The 12,563-nt window shown below is 34.4% G+C and overlaps 1 protein-coding gene across 3 annotated transcripts in view; it reads right to left on the bottom strand.

Moving 5' to 3' along the window:
- Positions 1 to 12,563, bottom strand: part of LOC149237607 (DNA gyrase subunit B, chloroplastic/mitochondrial-like) — a 356,836-nt gene that overhangs the window by 128,076 nt on the left and 216,197 nt on the right. For all 3 annotated transcript variants that reach the window (XM_089372706.1, XM_089372705.1, XM_089372708.1), the window contains 3 exons: positions 10,886 to 10,984; positions 10,514 to 10,642; positions 4,715 to 4,829 (listed from right to left, as the gene is read on the bottom strand). In XM_089372706.1, the coding sequence (XP_089228832.1) occupies positions 4,715 to 4,829; positions 10,514 to 10,642; positions 10,886 to 10,984 (343 nt within the window). The remainder of the gene's footprint in view (positions 1 to 4,714; positions 4,830 to 10,513; positions 10,643 to 10,885; positions 10,985 to 12,563) is intronic.

Genomic DNA, 12,563 nt, shown 5'->3' with positions numbered 1-12,563 from the left:
CAGCGTGAGGCTAGCAGGCTGCAGCAGTGCGAAAGGCACGGGAGTGTTGCACCAGTGCAGGATGGCACAGAGACGTGTGCAATAGTGCGAGATGCAAGAAGTTGTTGCAAAAGTGCAGAGGTCAGAGAGGGAGCACTTGTCAGCGACAGAAGGAGCTTCAGCATCAGGAGGGTCTCTAGCCCAACAGAGAGGTCAAAGTTGGGATATCAGTTACTTACTTCTCAGTAACTAAGTTGCAATGCAGCAGTGGGCAGCACGATGCAACATGATGAGAGGAGGTGCAGTGCGGATGCAGTGCTGGGAGAAAGGACCAGCAGCAGCGCGGATGCAGAGGGAGCTATCGTACAGATGCAACAGTGGCAGTGGTAGAACCATGGGCAACAGTACAGGATACAGCAGTGCAGAGGATGGTGGGTAGCAGGCCTAGCATCAGCACAAGGACCAATATCAGATGATCAGAGTAATACTCAATGAGGAGTATTGCTAGAGCATAGTCCTCGCTAAGAGGGAGTGTTGATTTGGGGTAGCATCGGATGTGCTCTAGCCATGAAATTTGGTGGAGAGGTTGGGGCACATGAGATCTCTAATACCCATAAAGGGTTTGGGCAGATTCTAAACAATTCAGGAGATATTAAAATAATTAGTATTGGAGTCCCTAAGTCTAAGTCTAAACTTAGGGAAAATAAAATATTAATGTGGATTAATATGAAACTGTGTTAGAATGGTCCAAAAGACATGGATCAAGCCAGATCTAATCTTAGCCGTTGATTAGGGACTTAATCTCAGTCATTGATATGTCAACAGGAAAAGTATAAGAGGAGGCTTGAGGGTCACTTGGAGAACACATCAGAGTGATCAGTCATTCTATTCTCTAGAGCGGGGTTTGCTAAGAGAGATAGAATTAGTAATCGGGAGTTGCAGCTAAGGGGCATTGAGTACAGAGAAACAAAGAGGCAAAGATAGTGCCGGAAGAGCAGCACAGTAGCCAAAGAGAGGGACGCAGAGCCAGCCAAGGCTCACGCAAGGCCAAGCAGAGGCAGCCGGTAGCTACGCAGAGCCACAGAGAGGCCAGCGTTGCTGATGCAGAGGGCCAAAAGGCTTACGCAGGGCCTCCTATAGCTGACGCAGACCCATTCTGGGTGACGCAGGGCCTCCTAAGGCTGACGCAAACCCATTCTGGGTGACGCAGGGCCAGCGCTGGGCAGAAAGGGGCTGACGCAGTCCAGAAAGGGCAGACGTTGGGTTTCTGGGGCAGATTGGAGCTGAGGAGCTGCTGGAAGGAGTATCTGGGGTTTCAGCCGGGAAATCTCCCAAACTTAGAGGTATTATTGCCAAGGAAATTCTCTGTTGGGTAAACCGGATTTGGCACCCAGATTGTACTCTGATATTGCTTAATAAGAAAACCCTCAAATCGCTGCATCGGTTTTCCCACATTGGGTTTTTCCAGGGACATTGGTCCAAAAATAACGATGTCATTTGGTGTGATTGTTTTTGTTTCTTTCAGTTGTTGATCTGTAACATGTTGAGCATGCACTAGTGTTTATTTTCAGTATTTACATTGTAAATAACTTGATAAGTAACAGAACAAGTAGGTAAGAATAAATCAGATAAAGTGCATGGAGGGTTTCTAACTGGTAGACTTAGAAACTTCAATAGGTACAGCATGACGATGAGGTACTACTCAGTGATGAAAGTAGCATAGTGATGAGAGCAACTCAGTAATTGAGTGCAGCACAGTGTCAGGTGAAGCATGATGATGAGGTGCAGCACAGTGATGGGTGCAGCATGGTGATGGAGTCACCCTAGAGGAATAGTTGAAGCAGTATGCCTTCACCTGAGTTCAGATCAACTGCCTCTTGTGTTATCTTCATAGAGAAGATCTCTGCTCTTATTTTGATAAGTCAAAATGTTGAGTTTTGATGTATATGTACTCTCTCTCTCTCTCTGCTAAACTATTGAACAACATAAGAGGAATTGATCAAGGGTTTCCCCACATTGGGGTTTGTCCCTGGCTAGCGCCACATCTTGTGTCCTCTTGTCTTGGCTTGTTTTCTACAATTTATGTTTATGTTCTATCTGCAATTTACTATCATGCTAAATGTGATTGCTAATTTGGAATTGATATTGAGCCAACATGGAAAATTGCAGTAAATTTGCTCTCAGCGTAGAACATACCTAAAATTAACAGTTGTAAAAACAGAAAAAGCATAAGCCAAATGTCAAAATGAAAAAATATGGGAAGGGATGTAAAGCAAGAAAATTCCAATGATAGCTTGTGCTCTACCCCCTCTGATACAACCACTTCTCCCCAAAAGTATCCATGCATATCACGTGTGTCAAAATAAAAGGAACATTCAATTTAGTCATAGTTTAATCACTATTTTCACAGTGAAATTTTTTGATGCTATGAATTATTGTTTTGTTGCAATTTGCTAGTTTAAAACCCTAGTTTATAGCAATGTTGAAAATATCGATATCAGAAAAATATCGGCGAGGGTCCAGAAAATATCCTATTGGCAATATCGGCGAAAATATCGACAAAATATCGGCAAATATCGGCAAGCATAAAAAATGCATAATATATTCATTTTTTTCATATTTCTAAACATATAAAGCAATAGCAACATGAACTAAACACATTGGCACATAAATATGAAGAAGGCATTGATATATATGATGTCAAATAGAAATGATACATCAAACTTCAAAGGCGATACCAAATCCTGCTGATCCCTGATAATTGTCCAATCAAGGACTCAAACAAAATAACATCACATATCCTACTGATCCCTGATAGTGATAATTGTCCAATCAAGGACTCAAACAAAATAAGTTCATATATATAAAACTTTAAAAGTATTTCATCATCATGAGTTATAAACTTATATGTAGCAAAAGTTGCAAAACAAATAAAACTAGCAGTTATCTATCTGAGACCGTTGGCCTCTCCCTAGCAGCTTTTTGTGTAACCTCTGCACTAGAAACCATACAAGGCATTACAGTTGCATCATATGTAGAGAGTCTAGCCAGATGGTATTTCAATCGTGTAACCCCTCCTGACATCTTGGTCCCACACAAATTGCATGATATATATACCTGATTTGCCCCACCAACAACCTCCCCATACTCCCAAAATGGGTCCAAGGCTTTTGGCATATTTGACATTTGTAGTGAAATAATTCAAACCTAGGGCACAAAAAAAAAAAAATTGGCATTAAAGCCCCCAACACAAAATGAAAAAATAATAAGTAATAACCACCTCATTAAAAAAAAATTACTACATTATTTGCATTTTGCAATGTGAATGAAAAATGGCAATAAGAGGGTGCATAAGAAAGTTGAAAAAAAAATGAAGCTTGTTGTCCAAATATGGAGAAAACCCTTGCATTGGTTCATGGGCATGAAAATCAAAGCAAATGGAAAAAAACAAAGAAACAAATTTTGGTAGGCAAAGAGGCAAGCAAGCATAACCCTAAATCTATGAAAAAATCATTAACATAGGGGTTTTTAAGAACATACCTGTTAATGGAAGAAATGAAGTTTGCCTCACTATTCTTCAATTTTTGATCCACAAAAAAATCTTAGTTGGTGGTGATAATCGTTGTTCGATCCTCAAACCCTCCTTGACAACCACCACAAAACTCTTTTCCTTTCTTCTCCAACACTCAGAAACAAAAATGAAACACGCCCGGCGATATTTTCTATCGTTGCGCGATATTTTACCGATATATCGCCAATATCTCGGAAATATTCGGCGATATTTCGCCGATATTATCTACACTGGTTTATAGCAACCTTGAGTATTTGTTTGATTTGGTGTGTTTAGAAACCTATTTGAGACTCTTTAGGGCAACCTTAGCCTTTAGGTTGACTAATAGCTCCCTTGAACCCAAATCTAGAATTTACTTCTTCATCCACCTCAAACCCTAATTTGTTATATATCTATTTGATAGATTTATATCATACGATCCTTAGGTAGTACTTAGCTTAAGATCCTTGGGTTACTTGATCCCTAAGCCTTACCAGAGAAGCCTCCCTTGTGTTAGAGTGTATCCTACACTAAAGAGAGGCGAGTAGTTGCTGAGGTAACAGTGGTGAAATTTCCGTGTGTTGTACAATGAGTAGGTTACCTAGTGAGGCTTTCCAATAGGTGCTAGATTTTGCTGTAACAGTGTCCACTGATTGTACTCTCTAGTCCCACTGACCTTCACCTTGGTCATTTGTGGGCATTAATAGAATTCTCTTTGTCTTGCAATAGTGAACCCTGTAATGTTATACATATTGCTGAAGAGATCATAATGCTTTCAACACAATTCAGCAAGCCACCCCACTCACTTTGTCAGGACTCAATAATTGTATAATAGACCAAATGAATCATGGAGCTATGCTAGTTCTAAAATGTAAGAACAAACACATTGCTGAATCTGGCATGCAGCCATACCGAACTGCACTCTTGATCACCTCATAACAGAACCAATTGTTGAGCAACACTAGATTTATGTTGTGAGAGCAAAGACCTTGACGAACCTGTTATGGTCTTATCTCAAGAAACTATTCAATAATGCTATCCATTCCAACATACTCAATAAAGGAAATATCAAAATCAAGATAGAAACTAACACATTTTTAACAAAAGGGGAAGCATCCTGAAATCACGCATCTTCTTAAGGTATCATATTAATTAAACCAAAATGATCAGGGAAGAAATGAATACCAGCTTCACGAGGATCTGAAGCAGAGCAGTCAGCAAGCTTTCCAGGAAGCGCAGAGGGCCTTAAAACGCTTTTTCTTCTTACCAATTCTCTTGCCTTTCTTGCTGCCATAGCTGCCTACAAGAAAATTGGAAACCAAGAAATGAACTATCACAATATACACATCAGTAGAAAAGTTACATAAATGTGCTATGTGCTGGAACCTTCCAGACACCAAAGACAGTAAAACTTCAATCAGAAAAAGTGTACTTCCACTACAGGAATGCATAAAACAATGTCTTGTTTGAGCAACTCATGCATACCATATACCACTACATTCTCTTTGAAAGTTGAATGACAGAAGTCACTAGAAGATCTCAAAAGACTCTACTAGAAGGAACCTTTCCCCAGCATTAACAAAGATATGATTGGTACGTAATGAATGCACTTCCCCACTCAACACAAAAAACAAACGGTGAAAGTAAATTATAGATAGCACCACTCTGTTTTTATTGCTATTTTTAGAAAAAAAAAGTCATTGAGGAGATTTGAAATGTAATATCTTATTGTTATTACTTTGGGAACAAATGGATTTAGGAAACCAATGGCGTTGTCTGCCAATGCATCAATTTCACCCGGACAGCCAAAAATCGCGGGAATCCAGCCAATTTTTTTCAAAAAAATTAACAGTAGGAGTGCTTGAATCATGTTTTTTTATGGTAGAAATGGATTCAACACCATAAAAAACCCCTGGGGCACCCAAAATCTTGACACTTGACAGCTGTAAACTGGATTTCCAAAAATTTCTGCCGGAATTTCCATTGTTTTCCAGGAAAAATTGACGCCTCTTTAGACTACGTGGAAAACAATCACTTGCTTTGTAAGGAAATGGAGATTAACTCTATCTACAGGAATGCATAAAACAATGTCTTGTTTGAGCAACTCATGCATACCATATACCACTACATTGCATTTGAAAGTTGAAAGACAGAAGTCACTAGAAGATCTGAAAAGACTCTACTAGAAGGAACCTTTCCCCATCATTAACAAAAATATGATAGGTACGTAATGAATGCACTTCCCCACTCAACACAAAAAACAAAAGGTGAAAGTAAATTATACATAGCACCACTCTTTTTTTATTGCTATTTTTAGAAGAAAAGTCATTGAGGAGATTTGAAAAGTAATATCTTATTGTTATTACTTTGGGAACTAATGGATCTAGGAAAACAATGGCGTTATCTGCTGAGGCATCAATTTCACCCGGACAGCCAAAAATCACGGGAATCCAGCCAATTTTTTTCAAAAAAAATCACAGGAGTGCTTGAATCCTGTTTTTTATGGTAGAAATGGATTCAGCACCATCAAAAACCCCTAGGGCACCCAAAATCTTGAAACTTGACAGCTGTAAACTGGATTTCAAAAAGTTTCTGCCGGCTTTTTTCAAAATTCTGCCGGAATTTCCATTGTTTTCCAGGAAAAATTGACGCCTCTTAGACTACATGGAAAACAATCACTTGATTTGTAAGGAAATGGAGATCAACTCTATCTAAAGAGTAGCTCTCTCCATTTGAGAGAATGATTGAATTGGGATTTTTCTCCCTGAGCTTCTTTGAAGATCTCGAAGGTAATGCAAGTTAGAGGTTTTTACTATTGTGGCATATTTGGTTGGGTTTAATTGCTAAAGACTATGGCTGGGAATACTCGCAAGTCGCATCAAATGTGTGTGGATGGGCTACAATATAGGTAACATGATTTCTCATCAAGTTGATTATGCTTCATTAACAACATAAATGGTGGCTTATTCCCCTTTCATATATCTTTATGTTTATTATTAGAGATGTTATCGTGTATCTTTTCATCCGAATCAACAGTTGGATGCAATTCACACTTCAGTAAATGCCTCATCATAATTGTTTTCAACTTCTCCATGATTTGGGTTTCTCACAAACAAATCTCTGCATCAGTTTTACTCATCATAATTGTTTTCAACTTCTCCATGATTTGGGTTTCTCACAAACAAATCTCTGCATCAGTGGACAGCAAGATAGGTGTCTTTGTAGTTTCTTCACTTGCGCCATATTCATTCTCAATCTCATAGTTATTGCCCTCGGTGGTTGATGCTTGACTCCACTTGCCCAATGGACTTGACACTAGTCTTCACCCTCCCATCTCTCCATTTATAGAGACACTTTTACTATTTCTGTTCTCTTGATTCAGTTACCGGAGAATCCACAGTATGAACATTTTTATGTCAACGTTTCAAATCCCAACTGGGATCCATCATCAGGGCTTATGAATGATGATAAAAGAAGAGCCGCTAAGAAGGAAATAAATAATAATGAGGAAATTAAATTTTAAAATCAGCAGAAGTCGGCTGAATATTAATTATTAATTAATTAATAATTCATTCAATTATTTTATTTCTATTTATTTTCATTTTAATTTTTGAGATTTATATATTAATTTTTATAGGTGAGTTAATAGATTAATTTTAATTCAAAATGTAATTGGTAATACTAATAATAATTATTTAATATATGATAATAAAAAAATTATTTTATTTTATTTAATTTATTTAATCTAATTTTTATTTTATTTAATCATTTAATTATTTAATGATTTATTTAATTATGATTCAAGAAGGGAGAGTTTATTTATTCTTATATAATAGAATTAAAGATTAGAGAAAATTATATTAATATTAATAATAATTAATAAATTAATATTAATAATAATTAATAATTATAAACTAATATATTAAATTAATCAATAAAAGTTAATAGATATTAATAGGGTTAATAATACTTAATTAATAAAGTTAGTAAATATTAATACTTAATTAATAATACTTAATTAATAAATAATGAATTAACAGAAATTAACATAATAATAATATATTAATTAATTGTTATATTAATTAATATATTAAGCTCATAAATATAAAAGTAAATGTTAATTAATTGTTATAAACTAATAAATTTAATAAATTTAATCAATAAAAGTTAATTTAATTGTTAGTTAATTGTATTAAACTAATAAATATATTGAATTCATCAATAAAGTTAATAGATATTAATAGGGTTAAAATATTAATAATACTTAATTAATGAAGTTAGTAAATATTAATACTTAATTAATAAACCTTTAATAATGAATTAACAGAAATTAACATTAATAATAAATAATATATTAATTAATTGTTATATTAATTAATATATTAAGCTAATTAATATAGAAGAAAATGTTGAAATGTTAATAAATCAAAGTTAATGATGATAAGAGATATTAGAAGAGTTAAAAATATTAATAATTCCTAATTAAAGCTGCTAATAAATTAAATTAGTAATCACTTAATAATTAATTGACATTAATTAATATTAATTAATTGCTATATATAAAATATTAATTAATTGCTATATAAAATTAATTAATATATTAACCTAATTAATAATAATAATGTTAATAAATCAATAATATTAATGGTAATGGAAATTAATAGCGCTAATAAATACCTAATTAATTACTTAATAATAAATGAACCAAAGTTAATATTAAAACTTTTTAGTTAGTATTAATCAGTAAACCAAAGTTAAAATGTTAATAAATATTAATTGATAATTATTTATTAAAATGTTAATAAATACTAATTGATAATTAGTAATCACTTAATAATTAATTGACATTAATTAATATTAATAATAAATAATATATTAATTGATTGTTATATAAATTAATTAATATATTAACCTAATTAATATTAATAATGTTAATAAATACTAATTGATAATTAGTAATCACTTAATAATTAATTGACATTAATTAATATTAATAATAAATAATATATTAATTAATTGCTATATAAACTAATTAATATATTAACCTAATTAATATTAATAATGTTAATAAATCAATATTATTAATGATAATGGGAATTAATAGCGCTAATAAATACCTAATAAATTACTAAAAGATAAATGAACCAAAGTTAATATTAAAACTTGATAATTAGCATTAATTAATATTACAATGTCACTAATAAATAATGTCAATAAATAAAATATTAACTTTTTTATTAAGATTTATATATTTATTAAGAATTTAATTATTTATATAAATTTATTTATATAAATTTATTTGCTTATTTATTATAATAGTTATTATTAATTTATAGGTTAAGAAAATTTTTAATAGATAATGATAAGTTAGAAGATATGCTATACCTGGGACGTGTTGGCGATCTTGATTTCCCTGATTAAGGGAAGCCAGCTCACGCTAATCTCCACACCATTGTCTCTGTTCAGATTATGAGGATGTTTTATAATTTCAAGAGCTTCTCTGATCTTTCGTCTATGATGTTGCTCTTCCCTTGCGACAATTGAGGCACCTTCCAAGTAGATATGGTGTTTAGTTTTTGAGGAGTGCTCTGCCAAGGCTGAAGTACGAGACCTTTCATTCCTAATATCAGCGCCATGTTCCTTGAGCCTTGTTTGTAGGGAGCGACCTGTTTCACCAATGTAGCTTTTCCCACATGAACAATCTATTTTATAGACTCCTTTAAGCTGATGTTTGTCAATATCATCTTTTACAGACCTCATACCTTGCCTAATCGTTCCAGGGGCTGAGAAATGCGTGATTATGTTTTTCTTCCTTAGGATTTTAGCGATTTTGTCTGTAACTCCATGGATATAAGGCAGAAAAACTCTACCACACTGAGGTTGGTCTTGAGCCTTAGGTTCATGAGATGACAACCTTCTCTCTGCTGTCTCTATGGCTCTTTTAATCTCTTGTTCCTTGTAGCCTATACTCTTAAATGTTGAAATTAAATGCTTCTTTTCTTCATTCAGATGCTCAGAGTCAGAAATTCGAAGGGCTCTGATAGCAAGAGTGTTTAGAACACCAAACTTCTGGGCCGGGTGATGGTGGGAATTAGCATGGAGGTAACTTTCTGTGTGTGTTGATTTCCTGAACACCTTATGCCCTAAAGAGCCATCCTCTTTCCTGATGATGAGAACATCTAAAAATGGGATGCTCCTGTTTTCTTCAAGTTCCATAGTAAATTTTATTTCAGGAGAGATAGAATTTAGGTGCATGAAAAACTTGTCAAGTTCTGCTTTACCATGAGTCCATTTTATATTGGTATCATCGACAAATCGCTTCCACCAGGCTGGCTTTAAAGGGTATGAATCAAGGGCTTTCTTCTCAAAGTATTCCATGTATAGGTTGGCCACGATTGGCGAAAGGGGTGATCCCATTGCCACACCAGAAGTCTGCTCATAAAATATTCCTTGGAAGGTGAACACTGTTGACCTTAAGCAGACTTCTCCTAAAGCTAACTCTTCGAAATCACCTTGAGCCTCTTTGATATAAGCTTTAGAAATCTCAAGTTAGGGAAGCCCCCTTGGGCTGCAGGAGAACCAGCCAAAAGTGAGGGGAAGAGCTGCTGTAGTGATAATGGGCAGCCTTTCCTAGTTTCCCTTGCGTTCTCATGTTGTGGTTGGAAATTCTATACATTGAGTGAGCATTTGAGCAGTAACACATTACAAAGACATTAATCATCATTTAGTAATTATTTCACAAAATTTTCCACAAAAGTTTCTGAAGTATCCATATGCAACTGTTCCAATCTGGAAATGCAGATGCAAGCTAGAAGTTTTGGTTTCCTAGGGACACATGCCTGCACATATATAAATTGTATGCATAACTATTCCATTACCCCAAAACAACAGGAAATAAATGGGTTGACCCTTAATTAGAAAGCAATTAAACTTGGAAAATTTTATGAATACCTTTAAAGTTTAAATACAGCCAATTACTAGTACCTTGTACGCATTGAGAGCTTTTGAGAGAATTGATTCAAGAACTCCAGGATTACATTCTAAGTACTCTGTAAGATAGTCCTGAACAGCCTGGTCTACAATCCTCCGCACCTCTGGATTTCCCAATCTTGTCTATCAACATCCAAGATATAAAATGTTAGGGTATTTTCAGAATAAATTTCCCATGAAAGAAAAATATGAATTCATATAAAGCTGTCAGATAAAAACAATGAAGTTTGTGTAAGCTAGAAAACCAATTAAAAGCCTGGCAAGAGAAGTGCTAAACAAAATAAAATAATATATATCTACAGAGTTTCTACAAAAGTTCAAGACATTAAAAAGAATAATGAAATTCTTCAAGCTACAATCACTTACTTTTGTTTGCCCCTCGAACTCTGGTTTTGGAACTTTGACTGAAACTACACCTGTCAACCCCTCCCTGACATGTTCACCACTCAGGTTCTCATCTTTCTCCTGGGTAATTAAAAAATCCAGCAAGAGCACCTTATTAAAATATGGTTCATTCGAACTCAAATTCGCAAAAAAAAAATTGGCTATGCGAAAAAATAACGTATTTTCCTCGAGTTAATTAGAGTTTTATGATATCAATGAAAAGGCTTATTGTAGAGAACGAAAAACTTTAGGTATTTCTCCTTAGAAGTCAAGCCCAAAAGAGTGTTTGAGACAAAAAGCATTAGTATTCAATTACAGGTAGAAAAAGTCACAAACAGAAATTTTACCTTTCAGACAGACCACATGATGATAAGAAGAATTACAGCTATATATAATGCATGAAAATTGTAATCTAAAAGAAAACAAAAAAGTGGACTTAATGCAGGAAAGGAAATAAAGCTGGCATGCTTCTTATTCAGCATACATCTATGAAAATAATTTCACAATATGAACAAACCAAATGAACAATACAAACAAGTCCATTTCATGTTGGGTTGTACAGGAAACAGGCTAGTGCAAGCCCCATGAACTGGAAACACAGAAATGTGGCATCCTTTGTTGTGTTCAGAACCTTCACATCAGTAAGGCTCGCAGACATATAAAATAAGGATATAAACGCTCTAGTACTGACATCTACATAGTCATATCTTCACTACTTAAGTGTTCCTGCATTTGGTTCAGAAAATCACAAACTTTATCAGAAAGAACCAGACCAGACAAGAGGCCAGTTCTGTCACAAACCAGCCAGTTCCCATTTAAACCAACCCTCAGCCATCCCAGCCCACCTGCACGAGCCTCTGGAGAAAAAATGAAAGAATAAAGCTAAAAATGAACAAGAAAATGGTGCCTGCACCTCCTAAACTCTAATCCATCATATATATGACATCCCCCAGATTGGCCTCACACATTTCTCATTGATCATTTCTGACCATTCGTAGATTGCAGAGATGTGGTGAAGCGAGTTGATTCAGAGCATCCTTGGACCTGCTTTGGCACTGACCGTTGCCTGCTTACAGTGGATTTTTCATCTACATCAGCAATCTACATGTCATATGCAAGCTTGGAGGACATTTGAGACCAGTATGTCAAGAATATTTCGAAACCTCGTTGTTTTTTCCCTTGAAGTGCTGATTTTTGTTTTAAAAAATAAATAAAGATTGGTTTTGCATTTGGAGATATTTTCATTGTTCGAGACTTTTATATACATAAATAAATTAGCTATGAAAGAAATAAAATGAAATAATTAATAAAATAATCAATAAAATAATAAAAATAATAAAGATTAGAAAATGATTTAATAAAGAGTCATAACCTGTCTTTAAAAGGCACCAATACACCTTAAGAACATGTATACAGGCTCCTCATTGTAAAAATCATAACCAATTATTCACTCATCTTTTATATCATATATTTTAGTGCTCTTATTATTGAGCAAGTAAACATGGGCATAATAGCTCCATTGGTATCAAATCCAGTTGAGATCACAGTCTTGTGATCCATCTGCATATAAATTAGTGTATGATGTGTACACTAATTAATAAAAGAAATTACTAAGAAAAAACCATACTGCCACCAAATTCGGTACTCAGCTACAATACAT

The sequence above is a fragment of the Pinus tabuliformis genome, chromosome 8 (assembly GCF_031772625.1).
Source record: "Pinus tabuliformis cultivar Carrire ecotype Pingquan chromosome 8, CPIR1, whole genome shotgun sequence".
Taxonomy (NCBI): Eukaryota; Viridiplantae; Streptophyta; class Pinopsida; order Pinales; family Pinaceae; genus Pinus; species Pinus tabuliformis.
This window is presented reverse-complemented; position numbering and strand designations above follow the sequence as displayed.